The sequence below is a fragment of the Scyliorhinus canicula genome, chromosome 3 (assembly GCF_902713615.1).
Source record: "Scyliorhinus canicula chromosome 3, sScyCan1.1, whole genome shotgun sequence".
Classification (NCBI taxonomy): Eukaryota; Metazoa; Chordata; class Chondrichthyes; order Carcharhiniformes; family Scyliorhinidae; genus Scyliorhinus; species Scyliorhinus canicula.
This window is the reverse complement of record NC_052148.1, coordinates 229026291-229044869: the sequence shown is the minus strand read 5'-3', so window position 1 is coordinate 229044869 and position 18579 is coordinate 229026291. Positions and strand designations below refer to the sequence as shown.

General features: G+C 44.9%; 1 protein-coding gene across 2 annotated transcripts in view; it reads left to right on the top strand.

The window, feature by feature from the left end:
* The window catches only part of LOC119963356 (short transient receptor potential channel 3), a 204464-nt gene extending 197465 nt beyond the window's left edge, over positions 1-6999 (top strand). For both annotated transcript variants that reach the window (XM_038792368.1, XM_038792367.1), the window contains 2 exons: positions 1328-1403; positions 6350-6999. In XM_038792368.1, coding sequence (XP_038648296.1) covers positions 1328-1403; positions 6350-6504 — 231 coding nt within the window. In that variant the 3' untranslated portion in view covers positions 6505-6999. The remainder of the gene's footprint in view (positions 1-1327; positions 1404-6349) is intronic.
* The last annotated feature ends 11580 nt before the right edge of the window (positions 7000-18579 follow it).

The following is an 18579-nucleotide window of genomic DNA, read 5'->3' as shown; positions in this document are numbered from 1 at the left end:
TGGCAGGGACAACCTGGCACATGGGCACCTTGGCACTGGCACCCTGACAGTGCCACTGCCAGCCTGACAAAGGCACCTGGACACTGTGCCCAGGTGGCAGTGCCACGATGCCAGGCTGACAGTGCCAAAGTGGCTGGTTGCCAATGGGAGTGCGAGGGTACCACACTGCTCATTAAACCGCATCCTCCATTTTGTGCTCAGGCCCTGCAGAGGGATTGCGGCTGCAACCTTTTACATCAGAGTCAGGAATGCTACCAATTGAGCCAAGTTGGCACTTGAGTTTGATGATTACCTGTCAGACTTCAAATACCACATTTTATATAAAGCATGAGCACATCACAATTTTCAAAAAGCCACACGGATAGAAAGAAATCCAATTATTTTCTGCTGTGTTTTCTGGCCTTGAAATAATCTGGAGAGGGATTGGGATGATGAGGAAAGGAACCAATCAGCTGTTAATCTGGAGAAAGCCTCCAACAACAAAATTAATCAGATTCTAATCAATCTCAGAAGTCACAGCTGTGCTAAACAGGTCAGGTGTCAGACAAACATTACAACAGCAGGCCAATCCAGGATTATTTTTGACGGCCACATGTGGATGCATTAGCACACTTAAATTTCACAATTCTCAAAATATCTTACTATGGTCTTCCTGCACCAGAGAAAAATATCCTCCTCAAACTATTAGCTTCATTTTTTGCAGCTGAATCAGCTGAGATTTTTGAAAAGATTGATAAACAGAGTAACCATATGTTGCCACTCCTAGCTGTATTATGTTATCCCACTGCATAACTTCCCCCATTATTATCTTAATTGATTTAATTCTCACCAGTCAAATTGAAAGTGAAGTATTGATCCCTGCAATGCATTATGAATTCACGACAGCGGAATGTAACAGTCAACATTTTCCAGGTATGTAAAGAATACAAGATTTTCAGAACTGTGACATTCTGGAAACAGTTTGCGATTGTCACCCAATTAACACTCATCAGTTCTATGCTGACCAAACATAAACATCCTCTGTGGAGAGAGTTAGATCAATGTGTGCCATGAAGATGCTGTAAAATGCTCAAATTAACGAGATGATTTTTGATGAACAAAACAGTTCCCATATTTTCATATGTTCTTTGAAATTAATTGGATCAGTTTAAACAGGTAATGTATTTATTATGTGAGCAGTATTTATAGAGTCCTATTAACATTTGATTCAGGACATTGTAAGTCAGAATTCATACATCACAATTTTTGTTATAAGCAAGGTCATCTATTTTTAGGAACGTTCTTTGATTTGATGCTCTTGTTTTAGTTATATTCTTGTCTTTCACAGCAAATAATGAAACGACTGATTAAACGGTATGTCTTGAAAGCACAAGTTGATAAAGAAAACGATGAAGTTAATGAAGGTAAGGATCAACAATATTCAGGTAGATTATTGAGTAATATAAATCTCGCAAACTAAACAAAGGATTCTATCACTTCCCAGTAAAGTGACATGTTCTGAAGAATGTTTCTGGAATACAAGTGTTCCTGCAATGACTCCCTTTCTGTCCCAAAGCTCACATAAGGGGCGAAATTGCAGGGGGTCGGAGAGTAGCCCGGGGCTGGCGTAAATCCCGCCCCCGCCGTGGCCGGAATTCTCCGCCACCCGGGAATTGGCTGGGGCGGGAATCACGCCGCGCCGATCGGCGTGCCCCCCGTGGCGATTCTCCGGCCCGCGATGGGCCGAAGTCCCGCCGCTGAGAGGCCAATCCCGCCGACGGGGTTTCAACCACCTTTGGTGGCGGCGGGATTGGCGGCAGGAGCGGGCCCCCAGGGTCCTGGAGGGGGCGCGGGGCGATCGGACCCCGTGGGGTGCCCCCACGGTGGCCTGGCCTGCGATCGGGACCCACCGATCGGTGGGTGGGCCAGTGCCGTGGGGGCACTCTTTTTCTTCCGCTGCCGCCACGGCCTCCACCATGGTGGAGGCGGAAGAGAACCCCCCAACCGCGCATGCGCCGGTGGTGACGTCAGCTGCCGCTGATGCACCGGCACATGCGCAAACCGGTGAAGGCCTTTCGGCCAGCTCCAACGCCGGGTGGCGGGCGTCAAAGGCCGTTGGCGCCGGTTTTGGCGCCATCAGCGTCGCGGAAACCACTCCGGCGCGGGCCTAGTCCCCAAAGGTGCGGAGAATTCCGCACCTTTGGGGAGGCCCGACACCAGAGTGGTTGGCACCACTCCACTACGCCGGGACCTCTCACCCCGCCGGGTAGGGGAGAATCCCGGCCAAGGTGACTATACAAGAACTGGATACTAGCATTCTCAGTGTGCTGTCATCCCCATACACAGCATAACAATGAGATTGGTCCTGAATTACACATATTTTCAAATCCTTTTTGCATTAGTACATGTGTTGGGGGAAACATTCCTGGAAAAATAAATGTCGGGTTCGCAACACATGCTGATTTAATGCAAGAGTCAGACCGCAAGTTCAGGGAAAGAAGTAATGAAGCGTGAGCTCCAAATCTCCATAACTTGTTAGTTGAGTTACATTACTCTGCCATTTGTTTTGTGTGGTATTTTTAAAGTACAGGCTTGCAGACCACAAAGATGCAAAACAAATTAGAGCTTTATTGGAAAGGTGTTTTCCCACAGGCTGCTAGAATAGACCGGCTGTTAGCCCACCCAAACTGCTAATGACATCATCAGTACATCATGTGATCGAACTCTTACAAATGACCTTGTCCTCAACCTTCCTGTTGTTCTTAGGAACCAGCTGGATGTTCCCATTAATTGTCCATTAAACTCAACACAGCCAATTAGGACTCATACATACAAGGTTAATACTATTATGATTCCAGACCAGCCCCCAAAAGTGGCTCGGATACTGGACCAAAACCCCAATATTTTATTTTATTTTCTAAGACTGTGTGGAAAGAATATTTCACTCCAGGGGTGATTGCCCAAAGAAATAGGGATTTGGTATTGTAAAGCAAAATGTTATTATTGACACAGTATTAAAATCTTAAACCTCACAGCCGGAAATAGCTTACAATTACCCATTAAACAATACTACACAATTCCTAATTAAACAACAAGATAGGAAAAACACACGACTCTCAAATTTTATGTTTAAATGGAACAGAGTAATGCTTGCTTTCCAGAACAGATTTGTTTCCAGTTAGAACCCCTGCAGAATCTGGCTGGATGATTCAAAAGCTGTTGCAACTGGTTAGTTTCAACTCCTTCCCTGTCCTCAGACAAGTCTGCACAGCTTTAAATACTGATATATTTTTGCAATCCTACTGTGAGAGCAAAAGACTTTACTTGTGGTCTCAAGGGTAGCCGGATCAAAACTCAACTCAAAACGTTTTCTCAAAATGCCTGAATACCTTCGCTCCACACAGCAATGACATCATCTCCACAAGCTGAAAATAAATTAACTAATCATGCTGAAAACACATTAAGTCCCCAGGTACTCCCCATAGTCAAACAAAAGTGCATTAGACGAGGCGTTTAACTCTGGTCAATTTCATGTCTGGCTCCTAAAAGCTTTTTGGTGTTGCAAAACAAGATTATTTTAAAAACATGACTATTGCAGTCAAACACACTCTAACCCAGGCCTTTAACCCTTAAATTGTCAATTGTTTATAATCCGATACATCTAAAATCCTGCATTCATCACAATACCATGAAAATTAACCTCCTTGGCCAGAAAGAGAAATTGCTGAGCCTCATTCCTGCTTGTAAAATGTTCTGCTTAGGGAATTCTCAAATATAAAGTTCATTTCTTTACCCATCTCTTCCTGTATTTATTCTCTCTAAATCCAATCTTTCTTACAAATCAAAGAACCAAATTTACCAGATGATACCAAGGAGAAAACTAATGGACAAGATTTCGCTTTTTATAATTTTACTTTCACTATCAAAATAAAATCAACATAAATTTAAATGGAATTTGAAGGAAAATTGCAGTCAATATAAGTTATAAATTAAATAGCCGACAAAACAAACATAGACCTCACGGATTTATTGGGCAGACCACTTCGCATGTATGGCACTAATGTTAATCACAAAATACTTCAAAGCTATGAACTTGCTCAGGTAGAATTCCAGCACCTTTACTCCGCGGAATCAGCAATCGATCCTTATTGAACAGGAGCTCCCAACCAATCCATGCCCTACCTGCACAGTCTTCACTAAAACAGTGCACTTCAGGAGTGCTATGTTTTCCTTTTTCACAATAAAGGTACACTCCCTTAAAGGTACATATACATCCTATCACAACAAACAGAACCTCCTCAGCTCTGCTCACAGTAGTCTTGATGACGTGAGTCCACAAGAATCACCTTTACCTGAACCCTCAGTAACCCCCCTGTGAACGATATGGACAGTGCAGGTCGATAAGTTCCTTTACGATAACTGAAGCAGTGGCAGTAACCTTAATTTCCTTTTTCTACCATTCCTGTTCACTTTTATACTACTATGCCACACCCTCTTCTTGCTCTGGCAAAGTTCGGTCACATGGACCAGATTTCATGCAAGCTAGGGTCAGGTGGGTCTGTTTCCATGTCCCTTTTCAACGTCATCTGATAACTGATTTGTGCACCTAAAACATCAAAGATGACTCCAATCATCACCAAATATTCTGGACCAAATCTCCTCTCACAGTGTCGTTCAATGATACAACTCTCCATCCGCAGTGGCTTCTTGTTCCAATTTTGCTTCTCTGAGGGGTTTCCATGGTGATAGGCCACCTATAACACACAAATGGTGGTGTTGCTGCCACCCAGCTCACATTTACACAACAGCACCAAGGCCAGCTCCAAGACTTTTCTATTTCAGTGCTGATGTGTTGCATAGGCCATATGAGCCTTTGGCTGTTTGCAATAGGCAGATTAATGACCATACTCAACCAGCCTGTGCTTGCAAAACTCGGAACATAATGCCTCACGTTATATGTGATTTCTCAATTGGACAGGACTTGCAAAACAACCTGAGTGTGCTAAGAATGGCACTAACAACCAATTTAAGATTATCAATCGGGCTCACAATGTGGTTCAGTTATGCTTGCTAGAAGCTACATATATTCAGATGCAGGATTCTGTCTTCTGCAGGCAAAAAAAACGATTGCAGGGATGGAAACATTTTTGAAGTAAACAAAAGCCTGGAGGACCATTGTTGCCTTGTTTATTCTCCATGTTTTACAATCCCAATTGATGTTACTACTGGCCGGAAATGTCCCAGAATGGAACCCTGGCTCAAAAGGACATAACTTTTACTTTTTTTTAAAAAACGTGGATGAACAGTCACAAGACTGTCAATTAGCTTTTAACAACATAAATAAAACATTTATTAAACATGAAAAGTTTGACAATGTTCCTTCACTCCCACATATCTTCACAAATGTAGACAGATTTTAAAGATAACACTGGTTACAAAATGCATCTTAGACTATAATGTTCTCAGTAAACACACAGGGCGGGATTCTCCCGCAATCGGCAGGACTGGCCGTACCGGCGCCAAAGAGTGGTGTGAACCACTCCGGCGTTGGGCCGCCAAGAAGGTGCGGAATCCTCCACACTTCCGGGGGCTAGGCCGGGGCTGGAGTGGTTGGCGCCGCACCAGCCGGTGCCGAAGGGACTCCGCCAGCCAGCGCAAGTTGACGCATGCGCAGGAGCACCAGCGTGTTCTGGCGCATGCGCAGAACTGCTGCCATGATTCCTGCGCATGCGCAGGAGGTTTCTTCTCCGCGACAGCCATCGTGGAGCTTTACACAGGCCGGCGCAGAGGGAAAGTGCCCCCGCGGCACAGGCCCGCCTGTAGATTGTTGGGCCCCGATCATGGGCCAGGCCACCGTGCCCCCCCCCCCCCCCCCCGCCCCCAGGGCCGGATCACCCCCCATCCCCCCAAGGACTCCGCAAGCCGCCCTCAAAGCCAGGTCCCGCCGGTATGGACCTTGTCTAATCCACGCTGGCAGGACTGGCCTAAAACGGGCGGCCGCGCGGCCCATCGGGACCCGGAGAATCGCTGGGGGGGCCACTGCCAACGGCCCCCGACCGACCCGGCACGATCCCCACCCAAAAACCGGCGCCGGAGAATGCGGCAGCCGGCGTCGGAGCGGCAGGGCGGGATTCACGCCTCCCCTCTCCCCCCCCCCGCCGATTCTCCAACCCGGTGGAGGGATCAGAGAATCCCACCCACAGTCCCTATAACCCAACAGGCTTTTTCTTGTAGTTAGTACTTCCTATCTTGTCATTCCATGCTGTTTTGAAATTATATTTTTATATCTCAGCACCTTAATTCAATACTTGTTTTACAGTTATTCTCTTAGTCTTAATATTTTCACTGACATTGCAATGTTATTTCCCAGGTGAACTGAAAGAAATTAAACAGGATATCTCAAGTCTTCGATACGAACTTTTAGAAGACAAGTCTCAAGCAACCGAGGAGCTGGCTTTCCTCATTCAAAAACTTGGTGAAAAACTTAATACCTGTCTGACAAAACAAAAAACACCAACGACTTAAATTGCAAATGGACTTTGTATTTATCAATGTATAGAAACAGCACAATTTAATGCAATAATGTTTATAAATGATCAATTTGAGAGTCGGTATATTGAGCATTTAGCATCTCTAGTACATAATAGGTAATTACTGTACTAATAATAAACTTGTAATTCAAGTAGAGCAGTGAGAAATACCTTACAGTTTACAGAATTTTGGATTGTGTAGAATTCAATTTGTAGCATTTTATAAGAAGTTGCTATCATTACTAAAGAACTAGAATACAAAACAAACAGTATTCCCACTTAATAGCTCTTTGCAGGTCATTTTGACTATTTTGTGATCACATCAGTGGTCGTTAGCTACTTTATTTATACTAAAATTTCAAACTTGGTTTAGCTATGTGCAAGTCTACAGATTACTTAGCTCACTCTCTCTTGTCTGATGTACTATACCAAACATATGGCAGGCAGTCACTGTACTGAGATACCAATAGATAAATATTTAACACGTGAACTTGTCAAGGTCTACATTTTACTGTTTGATATTACAGGCAGGCTACGTTCATACATCACTCACTGACTGACATTTATTATCAACAGTGATTCAGGACGATTTCATCCTTGATGACTTTGACAAAAGTCATCCAGACTCGAAACATTAGCTCCCTTTTCGTTCCACAGATGCCGTCAGACTTAGATAGACAAAGAAATACAGCACAGAACAGGCCCTTCGGCCCACGATGTTGTGCCGAACTTTTGTCCTAGGTTAATCATAGAATTTTTCATGGCCAATCCACCCAACCTGCATATCTTTGGACTGTGGGAGGAAACCGGAGAACCCGGAGGAAACCCACGCACACACGGGGAGGATGTGCAGACTCCACACAGACAGTGACCCAAGTCAAAATCGAACTTGGGACCCTGGAGCTGTGAAGCAATTGTGCTATCCACAATGCTACCGTACTGCCCTTAAGAAGAAGTTAATCTACACTCCATTATTCTACCCTAATCCATGTACCTATCCAATAGCCACTTGAAGGTCCCTAACGTTTCCGACTCGACTACTTCCACAGGCAGTGCATTCCATGCCCCAACTACTCTCTGGGTAAAGAACCTACCTCTGACATCCCCTCTATATCTTCCACCATTTATCTTAAATTTATGTCCCCCTTGTAATGGTGTGTTCCACCCGGGGAAAAAGTCTCTGACTGTCTACTCTATCTATTCCCCTGATCACCTTATAAACCTCTATCAAGTCGTCCCTCATCCTTCTTCGTTCTAATGAGAAAAGGCCTAGCACCCTCAACCTTTCCTCGTATGACCTACTCTCCATTCCAGGCAACATCCTGGTAAATCTCCTTTGCACCTTTTCCAAAGCTTCCACATCCTTCCTAAAATGAGGCGACCAGAACTGCACACAGTACTCCAAATGTGGCCTGACCAAGGTTTTGTACAGCTACATCATCACCTAACGGCTCTTAAATTCAATCCCTCTGCTAATGAACGCTAGCACACCATAGGCCTTCTTCACAGCTCTATCCACTTGAGTGGCAACTTTCAAAGATCTATGAACATAGACCCCAAGATCTCTCTGCTCCTCCACATTGCCAAGAACCCTACCGTTAACCCTGTATTCCGCATTCATATTTGTCCTTCCAAAATGGACAACTTCACACTTGTCAGGGTTAAACTCCATCTGCCACTTCTCAGCCCAGCTTTGCATCCTATCTATGTCTCTTTGAAGCCGACAACAGCCCTCCTCACTATCCACAACTCCACCAATCTTCGTATCATCTGCAAATTTACTGACCCACCCTTCAACTCCCTCATCCAAGTCGTTAATGAAAATCACAAACAGCAGAGGACCCAGAACTGATCCCTGCGGTACGCCACTTATAACTGGGCTCCAGGCTGAATATTTGCCATCCACCACCATTCTCTGTCTTCTATCGGTTAGCCAGTTTGTTATCCAACTGGCCAAATTTCCCACTATCCCATGCCTCCTTACTTTCTGCACAAGCCTACAATGGGGAACCTTATCAAATGCCTTACTAAAATCCATGTACACTACATCCACTGCGTCACCTTCATCCACATGCTTGGTCACCTCCTCTAAGAAGTCAATAATACTTGTAAGGCAAGACCTACCCCTCACAAATCCGTGCTGACTATCCCTAATCAAGCAGTGTCTTTCCAGATGCTCAGAAATCCTATCCCTCAGTACCCTTTCCATTACTTTGCTTACCACCGAAGTAAGACTAACTGGCCTTTAATTCCCAGGGTTATCCCTATTTCCTTTTTTGAACAGGGGCACGACATTCGCCACTCTCCAATCCTCTGGTACCACCCCTGTTGACAGCGAGGACGAAAAGATCATTGCCAACAGCTCTGCGATTTAGAACAGTACAGCACAGAACAGGCCCTTCTTGCTTCCCATAGAATCCTTGGATATATCCCGTCAGGCCCGGGGGACTTGTCTATCCTCAAGTTTTTCAAAACGCGCAACACATCTTCCTTCCTGACAAGTATCTCCTCAAGCTTATCAGTCTGTTTCACACTGTCCTCTCCAACAATATGGCCCCTCTCGTTTGTAAATACTGAAGAAAAATACTTGTTCAAGACCCCTCCTATCTCTTCAGAGTCAATACACAATCTCCCGCTACTGTCCTTGATGGGACCTACCCTCGCTTTAGTCATTCTCATATTTCTCACATATGTGTAAAAGGCCTTGGGGTTTTCCTTGATCCTACCTGCCAAAGATTTTTCATGCCCTCTCTTAGCTCTCCTAATCCCTTTCTTCAGTTCCCTCCCGGCTATCTTGTATCCCTCCAGCGCCCTGTCTGAACCTTGTTTCTTCAGCCTTACATAAGTCTCCTTCTTCCTCTTAACAAGACATGCAACCTCTCTTGTCAACCATGGTTCCCTCACTCGACCATCTCTTCCCTGCCTGACAGGGACATACATATCAAAGACACGCAGTACCTGTTCCTTGAACAAGTTCCACATTTCACTTGTGTTCTTCCCTGACAGCCTATGTTCCCAACTTCTGCACTTCAATTCTTGTCTGACAGCATTGTATTTACCCTTTCCCCAATTGTAAACCTTGCCCTGTTGCACGCACCTATCCCTCTCCATAACTAAAGTGAAAGTCACAGAATTGTGGTCACTACCTCCAAAATGCTCCCCCACTAACAAATCTATCACCTGCCCTGGTTCATTACCAAGTACTAAATCCAATATGGCCTCCCCTCTGGTCGGACAATCTACATACTGTATTAGAAAAGCTTCCTGGACACACTGCACAAACACTACCCCATCCAAACTATTTGATCTAAAGAGTTTCCACTCAATGTTTGGGAAGTTGAAGTCACCCATGACTACTACCCTGTGACTTGCTGAGATTGTCCAGTTTTTTCTGTTTTTGTAACACAGTGGGCTATTTGGATCATGGTGCCTACATTTACTCTTTGAAAGTCCTACCCAAACATTTCCAATCTGTTCTTTCCCCATAGCCCAGCATTTTTTAAAAAATTACAAGAGTATATCTAATTCCATTTTGAAAGTTAGTATTAGCTTCCACCGCCCTTTCAAGCGAGAGAAAATTAAAGAGCCAAGCAGTGTTCTTATCTCCCCTTATTGCTCTCCCAGTGTTATTGTTTAATGTGACAGAATTGATTAATTGCCTCAGAGTGAAACTACCCCTAGGTAGTAGAGACCACAATATAATTGAATTTTACATCCAGTTTGAAAGGGAGAAGAGTGGGTATGAGACTAGTATTTTAAACTTCAATCAGATGAAGGCAACAAGAATTGTAAAAACAGATAGGAAGGAGTTTCTACAGGTATTTGAAAAAGAAAAGAGTAAGTAAAGTGAGTGTTTGTCCTGTCGAAAGTTACAATGGGGAGTTAGTAGCAGATAATGAGGGAATGGCAAATGAAATGAACAAATATTTTGTTTCTACCTTTGCTATAGGGGATGCAAAAACATTCCAGTAATAGCTGAAAATCAGGAGCTGGAAGGGAGAGGGGAACTTGGCAAAACTAAAATCATTAGGGAAGCTGTACTGAGCAAACTGAAGGAGCTGTGGGCTGAAAAGTCCCCGAGTCCTGATGGTCTTCACCCTGGGGTCTTAAACAAGGTGACTACTGACGTAGTAGACACATTGGTGTTAATTTTCCAAAATTCACTAGATTATTTCCATTAGACTGGAAAATAGCAAATATAACCACTACATTCAAAACTCATAGAACTATAGACCAGTTAGCTTCATGTCTGTGATGGGAAAGGCATTATAATTGCTCATTAAGGAGGTTATAGCTGGGCACTTGGAAAAACTCAAGGTAATTGGAAAGAGTCAGCATGATTTTGTGAAAAGGACTTCTTTGAAGGAGTAACATGCACTGTGGATAAAAGGGAACCTGTGGATGTACTGTACTTGGATTTCCAAAAGGCATTTAACAAGATATCATATTAATGGTTATTACAGAAAATAAAAGCAGGGAACATATTAGTGCGGATAGAAGATTGGCTGGCTGTCAGAAAACTGATAGTGTGCATAAATGGGTCTTTCTCAGATCGGCAGGATGTGACAAGTTGAGTCCTGCATGCGCCTGTGCTGTGGCCTCAACTCTTTACAATTTGTATCAATGACTTAGATGAGGGAGCGAAGGCATGGGAGCTAAATTTGCAGATGACGCAAGATAGGAAAGTATGTGGTGAAGAGGAAAAAAGGAGGTTGTAGATGGATATAGACAGGTTGAGTGAGCAAAAATCTGGCAGATGGAGTTTAATGTGGGAAAATGTGAAATTGTTCAGTTTGGCACAAAGAATAAAAAAGAGAATTATTTAAATAGAGAATAGCTTCAGAATTCTGAGGTGCAGAGGGATCTAGGTGTTCTAATCCATGAGTCACAAAACATTAATATGCAGGTACAGCAAATAATCAAGATGATTAATGGAATGTTATCATTTATTACGAGAGGAGTTAAACATAAAAGTGAGAATGATATGCTTCAGTTCTACGGCACATTGGTGGATCCCTGGTCGCAATCGAACGGAAATGTTTCTAAGTGCCATTTGTGGCAGATTTTGGTCTGTTGGTAAGATCCCCACCAATATCTAACCACACTAAGTAACTTTCCTGGGCCCTGGGAAGTTTCTCACCGGGTTAGCCCACACCTGGGAATTATTTTCATCACTGGGGAGCTCAATTCGCTGGCCAGACCGGCTCCTCAGAGATCGGGCCACCATTTTGAAAGGGTGTCCCAATCTCTAAGTAGGCTTGTGGGTCCCCCACACCCCACACCCATGGGCAATGTCAACCCCCACACCCATGGCAATGGCAACCCCCACACACATGGGCATTACCCCACAGCTCCCCCAAGTGATGACACCCCACTTTGGGGTCACTGAGGACCCCCCATTTTAGGCCTTCCTGCACCCTCTTTCAGCCCCCCCTTCCATGACCCCCAACCTTCCAGAGGCCCCTTCATATCCCTGCTCAACCCTCCTTTCATGGGGGGGATGGCCCCCCTCAGGCCATGACCCTTGGCAATGGCACCCTGGCAGTGCTCCTGCCATCTTTGTAGTGCCACTTTGTCACCTTGGAAGTGCCAGGATGGTAGATCGAAGGTGCCTGGATGCCAAGGGGGTCACCCTGCCCTAGCCCTCACCACCCAGGGGCATCCGATGGCCCAGGAGACACGCGGGTGCCGTTCCGTGGGTCCATGTTTGTGTGGACCAGTACTGAACTACGGGATCTCCCTGGGGAGGCCAGTAGATGCTTGGAGGTGTGTGGAGTGGCTCGAGGACCCCCCAACAGATAAGTTGGGGCCAGTAATCATACCTAAGTGGGATTAAAACCCTCTTAGGCACGCAAGGCGTGATCCCACCCATTGTGGTCAGGATTCTGATTGTGACGCATCGGGGGATCTGGTTAGATCTCACGAGACTGACTGACTATCGGGAAGCCCGGGGAAGGCCTCTCGCGGGATCTTCCCACCACGTCGCACTCCCGTCGGGATCGCCACAGCCGGTATATCGTGCCCCACATATTGTGCACCTTGAATATTGTGTGACAGGAATCTGAGTGGAGAGGCACAAGAGAGGGAAACAAAGATAGAAATGAAAGAAAGAAAAGTAGAAAATAAAAGTGAAAGGCAGAGGAAACAAGGGCTGGTAGCAAACAGGGCCATAGTGCAAAAGATCATGTCTAAAAACTTTTTAAAAGACTAGCTTAAAGACACTGGGCATGATTTAATTAAAAATATACAAAGTCCCATTTTGAACAACGCCACTATCGAAGGGACACTGTTATTTTTTCATGCCTTAGCGGGGAGTGCCCTGCCGCAGCCGCACTCCGTCGTATCTCCTGCACTGAGGAGCTTCGTTTGCCAGTGCTGGAAGAGAGCCAATGTCTCGACCCCCAATGCGATCCCCGACTGGCCCCAACTTACCTGTTGGGGGGTCTTAGCGCCACCCCTCGTACCCCACCTCATACGGGCATGGCACCCCTGGGCCCAATTCTCAGCACAAAATGCCACCTGAGCACCTTGGTACTGCCAGGCTGGCACCCGGGTGTCATTTCCAGGTTTGTAGTGGTACCTGGGTGGCATCAGCGGTGCCAGGGTGCTACCCTGCCTAGAGACCAACCACCCAGGACCTCCGATCGCCTGGGAAACACCTCCCCCCCTCCGCTGAAGTGCCGTTTTGCCTGGTGGCGCCTGGCTGGGGTGTCCCCGGCATGGCCGGGGGGTTGGGGGCTGGTTCGTTGGGTGCAGACATAGTTATGTGAGCACTTAAGGTCACTTAACTATGCAAGTCTGGAGGGGCGGGACCAAGATCGTGATTCTTGGAAGATGACATCAGATCTCACGGGATAACCGCCATCTGCTATCTGAATGCACGGAGCATTCGCAATGAGATGGATGAATTAACAGCGCAAATTGGGACACATGGGTACAATATAATTGCGTTTATGGAGACATGGATGAGGGTGACCATGTCTGGGAACTGAATATTCGAGGGAAGAAATCCATGCAATAGTGCACAAGGATTTTGGCTCAGAAAATCTAGATGGTGGATGCGATTTAATGGCCTCATCGCACCTGACTTGGCTACGTGATGAGGCCTTTTGCAAGATTTGCGGGTTTTGAAATGCCTCATGAGATTCAACAAGATCTCACAAGATGTTGTGATCTGGATCTCACCCTCTAGTCTCATTTAAATATGTCTGGGACCCAGGAACTAAAAGCTTTGCCTTGGAGACCTTGCCAAGGTGCCATTTAGCACTGGTCCACTCAAACATGAACCAGGTGTAACGGCACCTGGGGGGAGTCTCCCAGGCCATTAGAGACACCCGGATGGTTGGGCTCTGGGCAGGGTGGTACCTTGGCAATCCCGTGAACATACCCTGACACCTTGGTCACTGTCAGGCTGGCAGCTTGGCACAGCCATAGGGTTTCCCTGCCACTGGACAACCTGCAATGGCTGGCTAGGACAACTTGCCAGGGTTGTACCATGTTGGCAGTGCCGGGTGTCAGGTTGCCCAGCACAGGAGAGCGGGCCCTGGGTGCTTGCCCCTTAAGAGGTGGGATGGATGGGGGGGGGGGGGGGGGGGGGGGGGGGGGGGGGGGGGGGGAGGGGGGGGGGGGTGGTTGGGGGGGGGGGGTGGGGGGGGGGGAGGGGGGGGGGGGGGGTGGGGGGGGGGGGGGGGGGGGGGGGGGGGGATGGGGGGGGGGGGGTGGGGGTAAGACCCCGAAGAGGTAAGTTGGGTGAGTGGGGGAATGTCCAGAACTACATCGTAGGGTGCTTTGGGGGTCAAAGATCAGGGAATTAAAAATAATGTCCCATCCCAATGAGTTGTCTTCCTGCGCTGCGAGCTGCGCCCTTCCCGGGCAGGAAATGAGGTAAGTGCGGCCACAGTGGGCCCGTTTCATCACCGAGGCCAAAAAAAAATGGCAACGTACCAATAAATAGCAGAATGTTTCTCGACGCTGCAGGCTTGTCGAATGAGAAGAGATTGAGTCAGCTAAGCCTGTATTCATTGAAATTTAGAAGGATGAGGGGGACCTAATTGAAACGTATAATATTCTGACAGACTGGATGCAGAGATATTAGTTCCTCTGTGTATTTTTAATGCAGAGACAGATAGATTTTTATTCAACAAGGGAATCAGAGGTTATTAGGGGTAGATGGGAATATAGAACTTGAAACACAAACAAGTCAGCCAAGATCTTATTGAAGAGTGGACCAGGCACAAGGGGCTCAATGGCCTACTACTGCTACTTCGTGTGGTAGCTCGTCCCCCAGTCTTCCTGCATCTGAAGAATGCAACCCCCCCCCCCCCCCCGCGAGTACCTGTTGATATACTTCAGGAGCTTGTTGTTTACCTTATTTCAATCACTTGACGAGTAGTTGTGGAAACAACTGCAGGATAGGTACCCAAAGTGTTACCTCGACCTGCGCTGACTTCATCTTTTAGCTTATCTCACATTGGTTATCTCCCGTGATACACTTGTATAAATATGAGAGGGCACAAGGTTCCACAAGACTCCTTGACAACACCATTTTTTTGGTAATTATCTTGGGTTTTTTCAGCACACATGCATTTGTTTCCCCTTTGGGGAATAGTGGTGGAAAGATTCCTGAGCTGATTATCAGCCTGTTGAACTGCGTTATGAATACTCCCTCCACGGCCAACAGGTCCTGGTGTTGGACCTGAACCCAGTGCTTCTGGTCCAGAGGTAGGGACAGTGCCACTTTGCCACAAGGCGTCCTATCTTGGTCTCTGACTGCGAGAGATTGTTAATGTGTCTTTCCTGAGAGAAAACAGCTTTTCGCCTGGGTGGTCTGCTGTGATGTCTACTAACTCCAGAAAAATTCTATAACATTCTGAAAAGTACTTACTTTGTTTTCACCAGATACTCCTACCAGGTCAGATACAGCTGGACAATGGAGAGTGAATTCATTTTACTCCACTCATAAAATCTCTTTAAGCCTAACCTCAAAAGAATTCTCTCTATGTCCCAAAACATTTCCTTTTCTCACATCGGTCATTGGTCAACTTAACGGCAACTTTGCTTGATAGTAAGAAATAATTTGCACTTATATCGCACCTTGCATGTTTGTAAGCCATCCCAAAATGTTTCACAGCCGATAATATTTGTAACATCAACTGAATTTATACATTTTTTGGAGCATGGAACTGCACTGCAGCTGCCGAAATAAACGTTACTAAGGAGCCTTACATTTATCTATTTTTTATAATTATAGAGTACCCAATTATTTTTTTCCAATTAAGGGGCAATTTAGCACAGCCAATCCACCTTCCCTGCACATCTTTAGGTTGTGGGGGTGAGACCCATGCAGACCGGGGATAATGTGCAAACTCCACAAGGACAGTGATCGGGGCCGGGATCACACCCGCGTCCTCGGCGCTGTGAGGCAGCAGTGCTAACCACTGCGTCGCAGTTCCGCCCCAGAAGCCTTACATTTAGTATAGATGGGCTAAAATTCAGCCAGACCGATGCAATGATAGCCCAAGTTTCGAAGAGGAACAGACACAATGTGACACACTCACACTGTTCCACATAGTCACCTAATATTGTTCCAGGTAATCCTGAAGTTTCTTAATTTGGTGTGTTTATCCAGTGAGCTCTATAGACATCTAAAATTAACAAATAAGACATTACAATCGTTTACTTCCTGCTTTTGTCAACTGCTGGCACATCTTTACCTGTTGAATTGTGTCATTTTATAAATAGCGTTTGTCTTTAACTGTTAAATAAGACAAACATTTAAACATATTTTAGCATAACAAGAATGATATGAACTGGTTTTAAACAATTGCTAACTTATTGAAACCCCAGTTTATTTTACTAAAACAGTTATTGTTTTATAACCAGGCATCAAAAGATGGTATAGAGAAGAGAATGGGATATAATATGAGATAAATTTTAGTTTATATCTTATTAAAAAGATATATCAGTGGAATACTTCAGATGATAAAGTCAACTTAGAGCAAAACTTTCAGATATGTCCGGCAGGACGGGAAGGTTGTAAGGAGCAAGTTTATTGCAGAAATCAGCAAGTCTTTCTTTATGAATATTTATCAAGAGCCATCAACAGGACAAGTGATTGAAGTTATGATTTGTTAAATAATGAAATGGGAGGACAGTAGAGTTGGTGTTCTGGAATGATGAAATTATATGAACCGCAAGGTCTTCTTCATCCAAATCTATCGCACAACCCATAGCTAGTTGTCATGAATAAAAACAATTAATAAAATAATTCTGATCCTGTTGTATTCTCTATTCTGCTTTATCTGCATGGCTCAGATGCATAGTGTTGAATAAAGAACACAAAGCTTTGTTAACAAACAAAACTATAAATTTATTACACTACTAAGATTTGTTCACATTCCTAAAGTAGAAGGTTATTATATAAAACTATGCTATCTCTAACTTACAAGACTCTCAAGTATACAACTGCTCTCTGTGCCTGACACTCTTCCAGCTCTCTCCTAACTCTTAACTCCTAATCGTCTAATAAGCTTCTAATCCCAGAATCCCCGAAGTCACGTGATATATATGACTGTTCTGTGGTTCCCTCTAGTGGTAAGAAGCATTATCATTAACTTGTTAACTCTTTACATCCCAGTCAATATACATATCATTACAGATCCTCCAACTTATTTTTGGAGTTCTTGTTCCACATTAAGTAACTGACTCAGATGTCGACTTCTGCTTTGCCACTGAACTATGTCTTTGTTGTAGTTGATTTTCAAATTCAGAGTTCAAGATACATTTGCAAGTCTCAGCAACACGACGATTGTTCCAGCACCAAAACCATTGCACTAGCTGACACACTTTGTTATATATCTGTATTGTAATTTAAAAACAGCAAATGTGTGGCATTTATAGGACTTCAGATTGACATTAATGATCCAATCTACAGCCATTGGTTGATTCCTGATACCACGCAGTACTCTAACCTACACAAACTACCAATACTACACTTTTAACAAATGTAGAGTTCCGAGACAATTCCTATTCCTTTCAGTGGTTTTCAGGAAAGTCCTCAATACAGTGGGTGGCATTCTCACATCTAAACAAGCAGGAGAGCCATATGTCAGGTGACAAGGTGGGTTTGAAAGCCAACAGTGGAAGTTTAATACTTTTTGTTAATTTTTCCAATTAAGTGGCAATTTGGCATGGCCAATCCAACTACCCTGCACATCTTTTGGGTTGTGCAGTGAGACCCACACAGACATGGGGAGAATGTGCAAACTGCACACGGACAATGACCTGGGGCCGGGATCGAACCTGGGTCCTCAGCGCCGTGATGCAGCAGTGCTAACCACTGCACCACTGAGCCGCCCAAGTTTAATACTTAACAATAGCCTTAAGCTTAAAGAAAAAGAAAGAATTTGCATTATATATCGCCAATTAGTAATTTTGAAGGTTAGGACCTATGTATTGTTGGGAAAGACAACAACAAAGAGATGACCATGATGCTGTTGGTTGAGGAATGAATGTTGACCGGGACACATGCCTTATTCTTCTTCAACTAGTCCTGTGGAATATTTTACTTCCATCAAGCAAGCAGTGCGAGCCTTTGTTTAGCATTTGATCCAGAGTAACAGCACTTCCAACTGTGCTATTACACTCACTCAGTGCTGCACTGATGCGTCTGTCTAGAAATAGATACTCAAGTCTCTCGAAACATCACAAGGCCTACACAACTAAACAACACAAACGGTTAATTTAATGACAGCCTTAGTCAAGAGCCTAGAGAAAGTAGATTGCCATGACAAAGATTACTGGACACGTATTAATATCACAAATATTTCAAGTCGTAGTCCTCAAAGGCGTGGAGCAATGAGGGCTTTACATTCCAGGGACATTAGGACAAGGAATGGCAATATAAAAGAAAGATTGAGAACCAGTTGACACAGATTTTAAAACAATTGGCAAAGGAACTAATGGTGACAAGAGGAAAAGTGTTTTTATGCAGCTAGTGTTTAGAATCTGGAATGCACTAAATTGCAGTTGAGGCAAATTCATTTGTAGCTTTCACAGGGAATTGAACAAG